A 17,928-nucleotide genomic window follows, 5' to 3' on the forward strand; every position below is an offset into this window, starting at 1 on the left:
ATATATTTTAATGTAAATGAAACTCAAAATGTTTATTTCTGTGATTTCTACAAAGTTAGCAAGGTAGATAGTATTAAACAAACAGCTTAACAGTAAGGGTATTTGTTGGTTGCCTTGCCAATTACCTGGGAGTTTCTGTCTTCAGAGTCTGCAAATGGCCCTAAATAACAGGGTGAAAATTCATGTTGACAAATAACTATAATGCAAGGCGGAAACAGAGAGCTACCATAATAGGGGTAGAGATAAGGCATTAAGAGCATACAAAAAGATAAACTTTCATTGGATACGGTATTTACTGAACTCCAATTATTTTTGTCCCATCTGCATGGTTTTTACCATATCCTCCTAGCAATATGTAAAAAAAAATTTATTGAACATTTATTATACACAAAACTCTTTTCAAATATCCTCTTTTTTTTCTTACAAACATCCTGTAAGATGGTTGTTGATTGTATTATTCCTATTAATTAACCATTACATGAGGTCAGGAAGGTTAATTTACAAAAGTGACCCCATGGTTGGTCAATACCTAAACAAAGGTAAGAACTTCTTAAAATATTTAACCACTTCTACACCAACACATTGCCTTCAAGTAAATGTTTTTTTGCCATATATAAGTACTATCATTACTCTCATTCATTTCATGGTTTTAAAAATAACTTAATTTTGTTCTTAAATAATATTTTAAATAAAACTTTTTACCTCTACCATAACTAAAAATCAGTATATCTTGTCTGAAAAACAATGGTTACCAAAGGCTCCAGGTCTGGGACAGGCATGCCCTTTCTTTTATAAGAAGACAAAAGTAATTACTAGGAAAAGATAAAATATATTGGTAGCAAACTGAGGATTTCTCCTTGATACAAATAAAGGAATTAAAAGAAAATTGAGATGGCAACTTTATTATGGTGGGATTTAATTTTATTTAACCTATATGTTCTTGAACTGCTTAAGGTAAGATTGTACCTCACATAAAACGGAAAGGCAGTAAAATATAATGGGTTAGGAGCCTGGACTCTGGGACCTGACTGTCTGGGTTCAAATTCCCTCTCTACTGCTTTCTAGTTGGGTTAACTGGGGCAAATTATTTAAATTTCTCCATGTAAAACTGGGAACAACAATATTAATACATATAGAATTGTTATGAATGTTAAATGAGGAAGTATTTATAAAGCACTTAGAAAAGGGCATGGCACATATTAAATGTTATAGAAGCATTTGGTAAATATGTAAAATAAAATACTTTGCATTTCACTAGTATATACCCCATGTTTAGAAAATAGTAAGCTGGGACATCATGAAAATTTTTCATGCAAGGAATATATTTACACTCACCTAACGAAGCATCAGTAGGGTCTGGGGTAAACAAAGACAAAGGAGGACATACCAAGGTGTAAAAGGTGTAAAAAGAAGCATGACAAAATATCTGAAGGGAAGAAAATGCCGAGGGTGAGTGAATGAAATGAGTTTGTAGTTTCTTTTGGTTGAGATATATAATGCACAAGAGAGAACAGTAGGAAATAAAGTTAGAGGATAAATGGCATTAAAATAGCTGTTCCAGAGGGGGACATTCTGACCATGATGTGGGAAGTGGATATGGGAAGAGGTGGGAGAAAGGGAAGAAACTTGCAGTGACCATTCAAGGCCAGGCACAAGAGAGTAAGGAACAGGATGAAAGCAATGGAAATGAGATGTGATCAAGTTATGACCTTAGATCAACAAGACCAGGTATATTACACAGTCATCAAGAAAAGGAGAGCGCTCAAACTGATTTCTGAGAATTCTCTCCTGGGTAACAAGAAGATCTGAGTTACCACTAACAAAAAGGTGGGGCGGAGGGGCAGAACAATTTAGATCTGAGAAGAATGTATCTATTTTGAACATACTGAGGTTGAAGGTTAAGAGGACAACTAAGTGGAGACAGCTAACAATCGACATAAAGATACATATTTAGGAGTTATGTACATATAAAGAGTAGTTGAAACCAAAGACTAGAAGTCATTAGTAATTTTCAGGACAGAGGTTTCGGTAAACTCTGGAGAACATTAACCCTTTGTAAGGCTTGCGATTGACTGGTAAGAAAAGTAGAAACAGCAAGTATAGAGAATTAAGCTCAATAGTGAAGCAAAACAGAAATGTAACAGTATTGCAAAATGCAGCTCTTAGTAACATTTTTAGAGTGAGGAACCAGAAAATAAATTAAAGATAAAGTATTAGAGAGACAAGTAAGGGAATAACAGTTGTAAAGGTTAGCTCAGTTATCTTGATGGGGCATGTAGAGTAACCATTTCTCCCTGCAGGCTCAGCTCTCAAGCCCAGACCTTTGGAATCTGAATCTGGGGACCCAGATATCGGTATTTAACATATTCTCTAAATTATTCCAATTAAACCAAAAAAATTAGAGGTTCTAGAATAAGAAGTTTTATAGAAATAGTAAGAGATATTTATTTTGATATTATATAGTTTAGGTATATTTTTATATATCTTACAATAAATAGTGAGTGAATATTTGACAGGTTTCCTTAACAAACTAAAGAATTTATTTTAACTATGTCATATTACCTTCTGAGCTCCTCATACCATTATTCTGGTAATACTGGTTATGTAGGTAAAGCTTTTATATCTTGTTGAGATGTTTATATGTGTTTGTTGGCTTGTTATATCATGGGAGATGTACATAATGTACATGGCTTTACATTTTCCATCATCATCTCCTCATTTCTTGTCAAGCAGTTGAAAATAAACTGATCTCAAATCATAAATGTCAAAACAGAGTAAGTATCTAATTTTTTTAAAGGCCACTGTGTTTTCAGGTTGAAACTAATTCTGTCCTTGAGTTTGAACCCATTTAATTTTCCCTCATTTTTCTTTGTTTTTCAATTGTCTAGGAGAAAGACCTATATTTTTTGTAATCATGAATGACAGCCAAAACAATAAAATGCAATTTACATTAAAAATTTTAAGTTGAATCTTATATATTTGATTCACATATAACGCTTCCAAAATTGAACTTTAATTCATAATAGCCTAAGAAACTTCAGACTTAAGATAAAACAAAAAAAATTAACTGACTTTATTTGAAACAATTTTAAGTAGCGTTTACCCAGTATTCTAACAACATATTTTCATCCAGGCATGAATTTCCACATTTAAATGTTTTGCAATAAAATTTAAGTGTGACTGTCTAAATTTCCTCAAATTTTTAATTAAAGATGCAGTCCTTTATCATACATGTTTCAGAGAACTTACACTGAGTTTTCAGTTGTAAACTTGATGATGTATATTGTGAAGCACACTCAAAAGACAGCTATTTTAAATGAGATAAATTAGTTGGCTACCCACAATTCCTTCTCTCCTTGTACCAGCACTCTGCTCCTCACATCAAGAGCAGATGTATAATCCCCCTCCTCTTAAAGCTGACTGCCCCTAATGATTTTCTTGAGTAAAAAAAAAACACAGTAGAACACAGTAGAACACAGTAGAACACTGTTTCTAGAACACAGTAGAAGTGACATTCGGGCCTTCTGATGCTAGGTAATAAGAAGCCTTGCAACTTCTGCCTGGGTTTCTTGGAACACTTCTTTCTTGGCATGCTCCCACTTGGACCCAACCAAATGCATCCTTGCAAACGGCCACTGGAGACAGCCTCAGATGAACTCCCAGCCTGCCATCAGCATCAATTAGTAAGCTATCCTAGACCACCAGCCCAATTAAGTCTTCAGATGGCTGGATCTCAAGCCAACATCTGATGGCAACTCCAAGAGACCATAATTGAGAACTGCCCAGCAGATCATCAACCCTCCATGACAGATAACAAATTGTTGTTTTAATCTACTAGTTTTGGGGGTAGTTGTTTACGCAGCAATAGGTGACCAGAGCATTAGCCCATCTTTCTCTGCTCAAGTTCAGACAGTTATCAGATATTTATAAATTTCTAGGGAAAATGTAGTAGAACCAAATAACTTATAAGTTTTACTTGGCAATCTAGCATCATAAAAATGTTCTCCATATGCTTATCTTCCTTACATGTTTTTTCTTCTAATTGTTAGTGTATCAAGGTTTGAATGACATAAACTTATAGAATCTTTCCCTACCCCCTTATCAAACAAAAGAGGAAACAGAATCCCAAAGGTTTACATGACCCACCCAAAGACCTAAGGAATTATCATCTGCTTCTCCAGCTGCAAACTCTAGCACTTTGTACCTTGGTCATACAGCCACTAGGGTGTCATATTTTTCCTGAAACAAGTATGGATTCAAGACAATGCCATGTCACATTATACTTTGCCTAAATTTGTGACCAATTTTACATATCCTTAAACAAGTCCATTTTTACTGGAATTGAGTAAGAGCACAATATTTCCATTGAATTTTCTCTCTAGTCAAAATTTGTGGACTCCTAGATCTAACACTGAATATTAAGGATGTCACATTTCACCGTTCTAATTTTGGGACATCAGAATATATTATATTGGTTCTCCTCTTCTTCCAAACAGTCTTTGCTTTCCCCCTTCCTTCTACCTCAACTGCACTCCCAAATAATTCATTATATGGATGTAACTTCCACTTAGAGGTCGGTAACCCTCAAATCTTCATTTTGCTACTTGTTCTGGTGCACTGATACAATTTCCATCATGTATTCCCATCTTACTAAATGTTTGTGTTGTGATGTCTAGTATTCACCTCTTCATTAACATTTCAAAACTGAAATTAATCTGCTTCCCAAAACACACAGAAAATAAGTTATTTAGTTTATTCTCTAAATATTCTATCAAGGACCCCACTATTTCTCCAATCTTCAAGGTTTCAAATCCCTGAGAGAATAACTCTTATTCATTCTCCTCCTTATTATTCAATTGCCTACTTTAATAGCTTTTTACTCTCCATTTCTCCACATTTCTCCATACTTTGGCTTAGATCTATGCCATATCATTACAGAATTACTCTGACAATTGGATCCATCATTTCCAATTTATCTTTCATCTTCAACAACACTGTTTGACTTATCTTCCTCAGACATTAATTTAGTCATAATTCTCCCCCCTCAAAAACCTTCCATAATCCTTATTTCCTATTGTGTAATTTCTAAATTCCTCTGGTTCGTCTTGAAGACCCTCAGAAATAGAATCCAGCTTGATGTCTTATTGCTCCCCAAAACTCCTTCCTGCTTTGAGAAGGGGCCCATTATTCTATCTAGAATAGTTCTTCCCTTCCCTCTTCCTTCCCAAATCCTTCTCATCCCTCCAAATAGGGCCAGCACTGCCCCTTCCATGATTCTTTCTATAATAATATCTGTAGGACTAAATAATGTTCAACATCTTTCAAAATAAAACATATATTGGCGGTCTCAGAGTAAATATTTATAAAGTATACATTCTCAAGTAGAACAGTAAGCAATGTGATCAGGAGAAAAACTGAAGAATCTTTCTGTCTTATCTCACCACTAGAGTCTGAAATTCCACAATCAGAGAGCCCCACCTCTGGTTAAAGTTAGCCTTGCACCAAATATGCAAACACTCCTAGCTACGGTAAGGTTTTATCAGTCCTGAATTTTTCTTGTGTGAAATAGAGTGGTCATATCCTTTCTGTAGAGCAGATTACTGGAATGGAGGGAACACCCTGCTGCATACTAAAATAAGCTGAGGGAATCACTGAAGCAAGAAAAGAAAACAGAAAGAGGAAGCAAGAGATGCCAAAAATCTCAATTTGCCAATTTGGCAAGTTTGTTTGTTTGTTTGTTTGTTTGAGAACCAGCCTTGTGCATTATAGATATGATGGCCATAAATTATTCAGACTATTTGATTAACTGATTATTCTCCTTCTTCAACAATGCTAGAGTACAGATTTCTTTTTCTGAGCCAAACAAGGATTGCTATGTTCACCCCCATAGAACCATCTTCCTTTCTTTAAATGATATATTTCATTTGTTGTGACACCAGCAATGGAAGGATCCAGGCTGTGGGCACTGATATTCTCCTACACTGTTTCCCCCTAATCCTAGCAATGTGGACTCCAGTTCTCCACCCGCACCCTAGTGCATTACCACTAAATAAGAACTTCTCGGAAATGAAGCTCTGTGTTTTTTCACAACTAAAAAGAAGAGGAGAAAGATGACCAAATGTTTTCTTTTTACTTTCTGGATATATTTCTTTCCTCCTTTCTCTTACTTGCCCCATCTGCTCATTGGCTCTTCCTAAATTATTTCTGGACCATATGTCTGGATCTCTGTCCCAATTCTGGGCTTCATGCTCTGATTCTTCATTACTATATGCCTACTTTTTTCTCTACTTTCCTGACCTCTGTTGTATCACTCGCTTCCTCTACATACTTTCTTCTACTTGCCAGCTGTCATGGCACCTATATGCATTTTTGGTGACCCAGTTAGAACAGGAAAAATGACAGAAACAGGAAGAGACAAATTTTAGGCATTGGTAGATACCATATAGGAAAGAGAACCCCCAAGAATTGGAGACCAAGCTTGGGATTATTATAATAGTTTAGATGTTTACTCCACCCCTTCTCCCAGAGTCACACCTTCTTATAACTTGTGGTCATGGGCAGTTTATCCAAGGGCATTGAAGTAAAATCCAGTGCTACTGTTTTCATTATAGTCTTCACATACAAATTAGACAAATAATTAACTTCAAAATTATTATCAAGACAGATAATTGATAGTCCACTCAAGATTCAATAGATACTCCATTCAAGCTCAAGATTAAAAAGGTAAACAAAATCATTCTTTCTAGAAATTTCATTATGTTGGATCTATACAACACCTTAATGCTTTTAATAGAGTCAAGTAACAGATTACATGAAGTCAATAATTATATTGGCTTTCCATTTATGAGAGCTTTTCTTTCCCTGTGTTATTCAAACAAGAATTTATGTGCCCAAACATAACCAAAGAAAGACAGAAAAATAAAAGCCTGAAGAACACTGTTCATTCACTTGTGAAGATGTTGTATCTTTCTTTTTTAACTCGGAAATATTCTTTCCATTTCAGAAAACTGACAGTCCATTCTGGAGATCTTTCTAACATCCTTTTAGTCAAAGGCCCTAAAAGTGGGTCCTTCTAAGACTCTTCCAGGATAAAAGAAGAACAGATTATGAATGTCTTGAGCACAGTTAACATTCATAGGCAAAAACGTCCTCAGCTTTCTCTTTTCCTTCCTCCCAAGTTGGCCAGCGTCTATGAACTCCACCTATTAGTAGTCAAAGCATCCCCTAATTCTTGAGCCTGTAGGAATTAACTACTGGCATTTACGAATTTCTACCCGAACACAACACTCCCAAAGGCGCCCTTTACTCTTGAAGAAATCACTCGCAACAACTCTTGGGGTGCACCAAGCATAAAGAAAAAGGGAGGGTCGGGGGAGCGTAACGGACGCCAACCAGAAGAAAGGAGTAACTATACTGGCGTTTGAATAGAAGACGGGGACTGCTGGCAGATCACTAATCAGTAACCTAGAAAAGCAGCGTTGCCCATGTGACCTCTGGATATGCTAAACAAACCAAACCAAGTCTGGGAGGGTGGGTATCCCAGGCCCCTCCTTCGCTCTGCCTCCAAACTCTTCTCACGGGACCCCACCTCCTCGTGCTGGGTTTTGATCGGCTGTTTCACTCCGGTTTCCTCCACCCCACCCAACCACATTCCTGGGGCTCTTCCAAGCTGCCGCCACTGACCCCCAGAGAAGTGGACTCCTCTAGAAACTTGAGCAGAGCTCAACTGCGCCGGGGTCCAGGGCCGAGTGACCTGGGCCAGTTTGGTCGCCCTTTTAACCAAGCCATTTGCCCAGGTCTAGATCAGAAAGAATCAACTGTCAGCCTCAGCTTCAAACCTTTTTTGCAAATGCGTCACTCAGACTAGACAGGGACAAGAGTTGCCCCCAATCTCGCCCTCTTCCCAGCTCCTTCCTGCACTGAAACCTGTACGAATTGGAAGTTTTACAAAGTTTCCTTTTCTCATGCCCCATCTCAGCTTGCTTCCCAAATAGCACCGTGAAACGTGGGAAAATGTGCGAAGAGCGACATCCCTGGAATTCACTTGCCCTTTCTCATACCCCCGGCTCTCTTTATCTTTCACTTTCCTCAAATGCCGCCCCCAGCGTGGCGACCCCTGGGCCTGGGTCCTGGCGCACCGCGGGGCTTGGCGCCGGGACACAGCTTCCCACAGCCCTGCTCCAATATAACTTGCCCAGCACCGTCTCCCGCTTCCAGGTGCCACCCCATCCCCACTTCCTCGCTCCCAGAAAAAGTCCAGAGGCAGGCTCTGAGGAGAGGGGAAAAAGGTAGGGGGAGGCGGCGAGGCGGGAGGGGGTGCAATCAGAGTCGAACGAACATTCACTTTCTTCCAACACAGCCATCCCAAAGTCAAGACTGTGGAGAGCGTGTCCCGCCGGTGTCAATCCGCGCCCGCAGGAAAACTCACCCATGGCCAGAGGTTCTGCTTTCCTGCCGTCCCGGCGGAGCGCGAGTGACCAGGCACAGCGCGGGCCCAAGTTCTCCAACTGGAGCTCAGGTCCCCTGTGCGGCGGTCGTGACAGCCTCGCCCCTCCCAGTGGAGACAGCTCCCCTGGCGCCAGCAAACTCGGCGGGCGCGCAGACCCCTCCCCCTTTCCACCTGCCTGCTTTCCAGAAAGGCTTCTGCCCACCGTTTCACAATCTCTCTCCTTTCCAACCCACCATATCCCCTCCCCTTGGCAAAACCCTCCCCTGAAACACACACACAAAGTACACACATTCTTTCAGCCCTCTACCAGTGACCTGGTAGCCAAGATAATGATCCCTAAGGTGAAGGCTAGGAAAAGATCATTCCAGGGGAAGAGACGAGTTTGGTATTATGATTTTACAGTTACCTTCTACTTTCTATGTTAAATATGTTTGTTTCTGTGATCTGACAAGGTTATAAACATCAAGTCTTCACACCAACACACACACACACACACACACACACACACACACACACACACCATAATATATAGAAGTCACCTGGAAAATAAACGACCCAGTTGCTGCCGAAAATGCACTGGGTTTGTCTTTGGGAGGACTGGGTTGTAGTCTTGGTTCTACCACTGGGACATTGGGACTCAGTTTCCTAATTTGTAAAGCAAAAGATCTGGAAAACACGATCCCTAAGGTCTCTTCACACTGAAAAAAAAAAAAAAAAAATTACGTAATTCTATGGACTACTGACCCAGTTCTTTCAGAGTTGATACTGGAGAAGTTATTTCAGTAAGTCGGTCCCCAAAGTGTCAAGTTTCTTTTTCATGCAGAGCACACCCTAAAGTATACAAATCTATGCTGTGAGCAAGTAGGATAAAATTAAGTAGACATGACTAAACTTGAGGAAAGTTGCAATCTAATGGAGAAGATATGATATGAAAAATAGATCAGAATATGTTTAGAAGAAATAAATGGATAAATACAGAGCATGCAATTAAAATGGCACAGAAACATTCGCAGAGCTATTTCTCACAGAATGGAAGAGGTATACTCCTGGAAGGGATATTGTAAATGCATTTCTATTAACTGAGAATAGAAAGTTGTTCTTGTGGGAGGAAAAGGAAGTAATCAATAAAAATTAAAAGCATTCAACATACCATTCAGAAATGCATCACCATGCCAAATATTGGCCAACACAAACTGTGATTTCAGCAAAGCATATCAGTCATACATGGGTTCAATAAAGACAAGTAATGAATTTTTGAAGATCAATTTATAAGAGTAACTATTTAATAACCACAGACAATTTACCACCTAATTTCTGAGGACCTATTTTAAGATAATATTATAATTCAAAAAATTAGAACTATTCTTGTTTTTTGTCCAGTAGAATTGCATCATAATTCTGAAATATGAAATTATAATAAATAACATAAATTAAGTGCAATTTACTCAGTGTCAGGCATTGTTCTAAAGGCTTTATATATGAATTACCATATAATTCTCACAACAAACCTGTAAAGGAAATACCATTATCCCCATTTTACAGATGAGAAAACTGAGCCACAAAGAGATAAAGCCCTTGCCCAAGTTCACATAGGTAATAGATAGAAAGCTACGATTTGAACCCAAGCAGAAATGTTCTAAAGCCCATGATGTTCATCAGTTCACCACACTGTCGCTAAGTATACAGGTGGATCACCACAAGCCTGAGAAAGAATGTTATCTTCCAACATTGAGTATAATTCATGTATCACAAATATTTTTGACATCCCTAATGAATGTTATGAGTTTTGAAGTACACTAAAGTTTTAAATTATTGTATATATTGCCATCTAATAATCAAATCAAGATGTCTCTCTTGGCCTGTTTTAAATTGACTTATTATCCTTTATGATATAATATGATAGTTCGTAGTTTAAGTGATCTCTCTTGCAATCTCTAAACATCTGGTCATCAATATCCTCTCCTTCAGCTATAGAGAAGCCATAATGTCACTTGAGATTTAACAAATTACATGATTTTATCTGAGAATTCAATGAACATTTTAGTTTCCTTGGTTATGCTGCTCATACAAATACCATTCAATTGATTGGCTTAAGCAATGGGAATTTAATAGCTCACAGTGTTGGGGCCAAAGTCCAAATCAAATCCAAATCAAGTCCTCATCATGGCGATGCTTTCTTCTCAAAGACTGGTGTTCTGGGGCTGGCTGCCAGTGATCCTTAGTCCTGGGTTTCACTGTCACATGGCACTGCACATGGTGACCTCTCCTGGCCTCTCCCTTCTCTCCTGGTTTCCATTAACCATCAGCTCCTTGCTTCCTGTGGCTTTCTCTGTCTGAATTTTATTCTGCTTATAAAGGACTCCAGTAATAGGATTAAGACCCATCCTGACTGAGTCACACCTTAACAGAGGTAAATTCATCAAAAGGTTCTAATTATAATGGGCTAACACCCACAGGAATGGATTAAGTTTAAGAACATGTTTTCTGGGTACATAGCTCCAAACCACCATAGTCTGCCCACTGGACCCCAAAAAGACATGTTCTTTCCATGAACAAAATACATTAATTCCATCAAAATATCCCAAAAGCTTTAAGTCATTTCCATGACAATGCTAAGTGCAAAGTCTCATCAAAATTGATTATCGGTGTGGCCTGTCCTGGGGCACAGTTCCCCTCAGGCTGTGATCCTGTGAACCTAGAAAACAAGTTATCTGCTTCCAATATACAGTGGAGGGACAGGCATAGGATAAATATCCCCATTCCATTAGAGAGAAATTGGAAAGAAAACAGGGGTCATGGGTCCCAAAGAATTCAAAACACAGCAGGGCAAACTCCATTAGATTTCAAGATCTGAGAGTCATTTTTGGATTGATGTTTTGTTCCCCGGGCCTGATGGACTGGCATCCCCATCCCTTCCAAGAGCTTGGGCAGCAGCCATGCTCTCCCCGAACACTCCACCTCTCTAAGCATCAGGATGGCAGCCAGGCTCTTTGCAAGCTCCAGCAGGGCACAGGCCCCACACTCTCCAAGCACTGGGATGGAGCCCAGGCACTCCACGTATCCCAGGCCACAGGCCTCATCATCTCCAAGCAAGGGGTGGCAGCACTATTCCTGAACAACGGGGTTCAAGACCTGCCCTCTTCAAGCACTGGGGTGGACCTACCCTTTCCATAGACGGGTGGGTCTGCTCTCTTGGCCCAAGGGATCTCTTCAGTCCAGTCCTTGCCTTCCATGGTTCTGCCCTTGAAGTCATTCTTCCTTTAATCCATCCCTTGTCTGTCCCTTTCAGTGCAGGCTGACACACAGTGGTTCTGCTCATGCAAATTTCACAAAATTCTCGTCAGCTGTTCACAGGGATTCAATCCATCAGATCCTTCCTGCATAACTGCATTTGCAATTCTGACTTCCACTGAAATGGCTGTCTGGTTTCATATTCAGTTAAACCTGCACATAGAGTCCTATTATCTGGAGAGATGCTTTCTGAAGCTCAGGGAGTTCCCTGATAGACCTGCTTCTGACCCTAGTTTCAAAGCATGCCATCTGGACGGACTCAGAATTTTCCCAACCATCAACTTCTGGTTTCTTTGTGCTTAAGAGTTAAGTTTTCAGCTTATCCCTTTCCTCTCTCATTTTACTATAACCTGCAGGGAGAAACCAGACAGCCAATATACATTCATTATTTCCTTCTAAGGCCTTATCAGAAGTACACTTAGCATCCATTTTCCTACCAACAGTCTCTTCAAAGTGATCTAGGCCTTCTCTATCAAGCACCTCACAATTCTTCCCTTCTCTACCCACTACCCAATTCCAAAGCTATTTCCACTATTTTGGAATTTGTAGTACTAGCACTCTACTCTCCTGTTACCAAAATGTGTTTTGGTTTCCTTGGCTGCTAGAGAAAGTATCATGCAATTATAGGCTTAAACAATGGGAATTTAATGGCTCATGTTTTTGAGGTCAGAGAAGTCCAAACCAAGCCCAAATCCAGGCCTCATAAAAGTGATGTTTTTTTTCCTGAAGATTGGCATTCTGGGGCTGGCTGCCAGTGATCCTTGGTCCTTGTTCCTCTGTCACATGGCAAGGCACATGGAGGTCTCTTCTGGCGTCTCCCTTCTCCTCTGGGTTCCATTGACCTTAATCTTCTTGTTTCCAGTGGCTTTTCTCTGTCTGAATCTTATTCTGCTTATAAAGGACTCCACTAATAGGATTAAGACCCATCCCCATTGGGTTGAGCCATACCTTAATTGAAGTACCCTCATCAAACTCCTACTTACAGTGAGTTCACACCAACAGGAATGGATTAAGTTTAATAACATGTTTTTCTGGGGTACATACAGCTCCAAACAACCACAACATCTGCCAATTAATTTCCAACCCCACTGCCTGGGCCAATTCTTATCAATTCCTTTGAGTTATGCCTAGCTCTTCTAAAATATGAAAGTCCCTATCAACCAATGAACTTAAAATTGAGTGTTTAGATTAAATTTCAAAGTTTTGAGGTTGATGGAAAATATCATCGTATATCATGTTGCAGACCAAGAGCTCTTTATCTAGGCATAAAATGACTGTAGGTCATTGGCTGGGCATCTTAGGTCCCAGTCCAATATCATCTCAACATCACCAATGGCTTGGTTCATTTAAGGAGATTGCAGCGTGAGAAGAAAATAACACCAACAATGAGAAACGGGAGCACACAAAGATTTAGTAAGGGCGAGCAAAAGTCCATGAAGAGGAATGCAAAAGAATGGTCTTAGGTTAGGGAAAGGATCAAGAGAAAATCTTATGAGGAAAGTTTCAAGAACTAGGAGTTGTCAACTGAGTTATATCCCACAGAGAGATGAAGTGTCATGAGGACTGAACGGTTCTTTTTGAATCCGGCAGCTTCAAGGTTACATGAAGCATTGCCGAGAGTTAGTGTCAAAGGGTAAGGAGCAGAGAAATTCAAAAGAGAATTATTTGAAGAGAATAATGATGAAGTAAGGGGTAGGAAAGGAGTGTAGACAACGTATTCATAGTTCAGTGATGGAAAGTAGATATGCCAGTATTGGAAGAGGTACAGGGTCAAAGGAAATTTATTTTGTAAAAGTTAAATGAAATGCGAGCATGTTTAATATGTTAAAACAAATATGGAGATGAAGATCCTAGAGACCTACTTCTTAGAGTAAAAGGAAGAGACATGATATGGAGATAGGAGGAATAAGCTATGGAAAAGCGGAAAATTATCCTCTGATAAAACAGAAGGGGTTGGGGAAGAGATAGAGTGTGTGATGGCTAATTTTACGTGTCACCTTGTCTAGGTATGGTGTCCAATTGTTTAATTAAATACTGGCCCAGCTGTTATTGTGGAGGTATTTCTTCAGAGATAGGATTAGCATCTAAATGGTGGGCCTTATCTAATCAGCCAGAAAGTCTTAGCAGCAAAAACTGAGGGCTCCCCTTATGAAGCTCATTACCACAAAGGAGAGTCTGAACTTGCATGTAATTGTGCCTAAGAGTCTCCCCCTGAGTACCTCTTTGTTGCTCAGATGTGGCCCTCTCTCTCTCTAACTGAGCCATCTCAACAGGTGAACTCGCTACCCTCCCCCCTACATGGGACCTGACTCCCAGGGGTGTAAATCTCCCTGGCAATGCAGAATATGACTCCCAGGGATGAATGTGGACCCAGCATCATGGGACTGAAAGTATCTTCTTGACCAAAAGGGGGATGCAAAATGAGACGAAATAGTTTCAGTGGCTGAGAGATTTCAAATGGAGTCGAGAGGTCACTCTGGTGGACATTTTTATGCACTATATAGATAACACCTCTTAGGTTTTAATGTATTAGAAAAGCTAGAAGTAAATATCTGATACTACCAAACTCCAACCCAGAAGTCTGGACTCCTGAAGACAATTATATAATAATGTAGATTACAAGGGGTGACAGTGTGATTGTGAAGACCTTGTGGATCACACCCCCTTTATCCAGTGTATGGATGAGTAGAAAAATGGGGATAAAAACTAAAGGACAAATGGGGTGGGATGGGGGGATGATTTGGGTGTTCTTTTTTCACTTTCATTTTTTATTCTTGTTCTGGTTCTTTCTGATGTAAGGAAAATGTTCAGAGATAGATTGTGGTGATGAACACATAACTATGTTATCATACTGTGGACAGTGGATTGTATACCATGGATGATTGTATGGTGTGTGAACGTATTTCAATAAAACTGAATTTAAAAAAAAACAAAAAACAAAAAAAAAAAACTCTAGAGGAAGGAGTAGCAACAGCCAAGAGAATTTAACAAAGGATTTATGAAAATTGAATCTCCATATAATTTTCTTTTTCTTAGTTCTAGGGTATTAGAATAGCTAGAAGGAAAGAATTGAAATGGTAGAACTGTGACCCATAGCATCCTTTGAAATTTGTTCTATAGCTACTTGTTAAATTGTAATTTGAAAGTTATCACCTTTTTGTATATATATATTTCTCAAAGAGGAAATAACTGAAACTATGGAGCTGTAACTCATAATATTTTTGGAAATTTCCTATATAGCTACTTGTTAAGTCATACTTTGAAAGATATTTTCTTTTTGTATATATGTTATGCTCCACCATAAGAAAATAACTGAAACCGTGGAAGTGTAACCCATAACAGTCTTTGAAATTTGTTCTCTAACTAGCTGTTAAATATCACATGGAAAGTTATCACTTCTATGTAGGCATGTTATATTCTACAATAAAAAATATGATTTAAAAAAAAACAAAAACAAAAAACAAACAAACAAACAAAATAACTGAGGGCTCCAAAGATCTGAAAACTTTCTGCTTTAAGACTTCAACATCAACTGTTACTGGAATGTCCAGCCTGCCAGTTTCCCCTCAGGAATTCAGACTGGAGACTTAAATAACATCTTTATAAGAATTTCCAACCTGTGGCGTGCTCTCCAGAATACAGAATTCAGGCTTGCTGTCTCCCCACAATAATGTGAGTCAATTCCTTACAATATATCTCTTTGTGTATACATAATATATACTGTTGGTTCTCTTTCTCAGGAGAACCCTGATACAGAGTAAAAGAAAGGCAGAAGGAAGAAAATTTTTGTTTAGGGATAGGGCTTTGAAACAGGAACTGAATGAATAGAGACTTGATAACCTCACTGGAAAGGAGAAGCTGTGATTCCATTTAAGGAAAGTGATAAAGCTTGGGAAAGCTGCTCTGATGAATAGGAAAGGAAGCTGAGCAGGGTGTATTAAAGAAATACCAAGTAGCATTTAGTTCTCAACTAACCAAACATAAATTTGTAGAGAAATCCATCCATATTTTTGCCATTTCTTAGCAATGCTCAGTAGCCTGGATATAAGAGAAGATAAAGACGTAGCTAGATTAATACAAGGCTAAGTGCTTCCATAGAGGTTATGGTAGCGGGATAAAGAAAAAAAAGTAAAGACATCTTGAAACAAATGTAGTTTAATGATGCATCTTTGGTCTAAACCAGAATGGGAAAGGGTAGGACTCCAGAAGATGGTCAGTGGTACAGAAAGTATAAATGAAGTTTTAAGAGCAGATTTAGGGAAATAAAGCAGATACTCAGATCTTACTGTAATGTACCTTGAGTTTTCATGGGTTGTGAAATTTTGAAGGACAATAAGGCCCAGGGTAAGGCCACAGGGTATATTTGTAAAGTTCAGTGGAGGTGATGGTCCTTGGGATTGATAGATGATAGGTGAAGGGACTTTAAAGGCAGGTGTTAGGAAGGGCATCTATATGAGATCCAAAAGTGCACCACAGTGATAGCAGGAGGTAGAAAAAAAGAAATACCTGAGTTAAATTTAAATGAGATAATGAATTTGAAATTACTTTTAAAATTTTGAGGAGTTATATAAATGGTGGTTGCAGTTCTAAGTATTACTCAAGAGAATGAATGGAAACAGTCTATGGATTGATATGAAAGCTAATCCAAATAATTTATATTTGAGAAAAGTCAAGAGGAAGCCATGGCTCCTTAAGCAGGGTAAAAACGATGAAAGGAATGTTTTAGGGAGATCGACCTTATTTTGCGGGGAGTGAAAGTTCTATCCACAAGACTCACATTTTAATGCTTATATTTTTTAGTATATTTCAATGATGAAAAATTTACATACAATTATAAATTTAAACTAGACCATGTAGAAGCTGCACGTGTTATGTATCAGATTGACAGAAACCATTGCCATTTAAGTTTCTGCAATCACAAAAATGAGTATCCATTGATCTCTTTAATAGTAAGTGAATTGGCACATATTTGTAAAGTTGCATGCATGAGACCAAGAGTCTTCCAGTTTTACAGTCTCTGCACCTAGGCAAAATGTTATGTACCATATCATATATCTATGTGCCAGGTTATGGGATTTTAAGATAACTCTGCCAAAAGCTTTGTATTGAATTAATTGCGCTGAAGACTAGGTTCAGATACATGTTCAACAACAACAAAAAATAAGTCTCAGTAGTGTTGTTGCCAATTCATTTATTTTTCCCTCTTTATATACATATATTTAAATATAGAACTCAGATGTCAAACTGGGAAAAAGAGTTTTCCAAAGTCTACATCCAGATAGCTATAAAAGCAGATTTGTGCTTTCTCTGGCCTTGTCATGTTTTTTAACAGCAGAGAGCTTAGTAGCCTTCTCCGTCAATGAAGATTGTTAATAAAATACCCCTTGAGTTCATGGAATTCTTATGAATTTTATTAATGAAATCAAATTCCTTATGAGGATTCCACAATTGCTCTTAGAAACAAATTTTTATTTTCCTCCAATCCTCACACATCTACTCTAAAAAGCAGATCTCTAATTGGAAAAGATGAAAGAGCCTTAGCAAAAGCTAATGAGAACAACAGAGTTACGTGTTTTTCAAAATAAATGATTGACTATTTATGCAGCATCTGATATTCCTTTAATGCTGTCACTATTTTTTCGTGTATTGCCTCCTATCAGTTTTAGACCACTACCTCATGTGCTAATGTATACTCATGAAATAAACACTGAAGCTAAAGAGAAATGTGATTGTGAACATTTTTTTAATACTCTGGCCTTTTATTTAACATAAAATATGAGTCTGAAGACCGTGACTCCCAGATGAAGCCACACACAACAGCAATGTACTTATCCAGCTTTGCTAAACCATTAGTTCTCAACCCTGGTTGCACTCACCTCAGAACTTTTAAAACTGTACTTGGGTTCCAACCCAAATCAAATATATCAGAATTGGGGGTCATATCTTAAAAGATTCCCACGTGCAGCCAGGGTTGAGAGCCACCATCCATCACTGATCACCTTGCTTCACTACTGAGAGCTCTGAACCTATTTGGTTTCATGGGCATTATTTCTAGAATTATACACTGTTAATATTTATTCAATAACAGTACTAAATGCACTCTATTTGTCTCCTTACATAGTTATTTCCTGAAAACCTTACAAGGAAATAAGTAAACTATTATTATTCCTTACTTTTTATAGATGGGC

At 38.5% G+C, this 17,928-nt stretch overlaps 1 protein-coding gene across 1 annotated transcript in view; it reads right to left on the reverse strand.

The window, feature by feature from the left end:
• Positions 1-8,676, reverse strand: part of GPM6A (glycoprotein M6A) — a 393,567-nt gene extending 384,891 nt beyond the window's left edge. Inside the window, exon 1 of the mRNA XM_037831042.1 lies at positions 8,429-8,676. Coding sequence (XP_037686970.1) covers positions 8,429-8,432 — 4 coding nt within the window. The 5' untranslated portion in view covers positions 8,433-8,676. The remainder of the gene's footprint in view (positions 1-8,428) is intronic.
• Positions 8,677-17,928: the final 9,252 nt, after the last annotated feature.

This window comes from Choloepus didactylus, chromosome 3 (genome assembly GCF_015220235.1).
Source record: "Choloepus didactylus isolate mChoDid1 chromosome 3, mChoDid1.pri, whole genome shotgun sequence".
Classification (NCBI taxonomy): domain Eukaryota; kingdom Metazoa; phylum Chordata; class Mammalia; order Pilosa; family Megalonychidae; genus Choloepus; species Choloepus didactylus.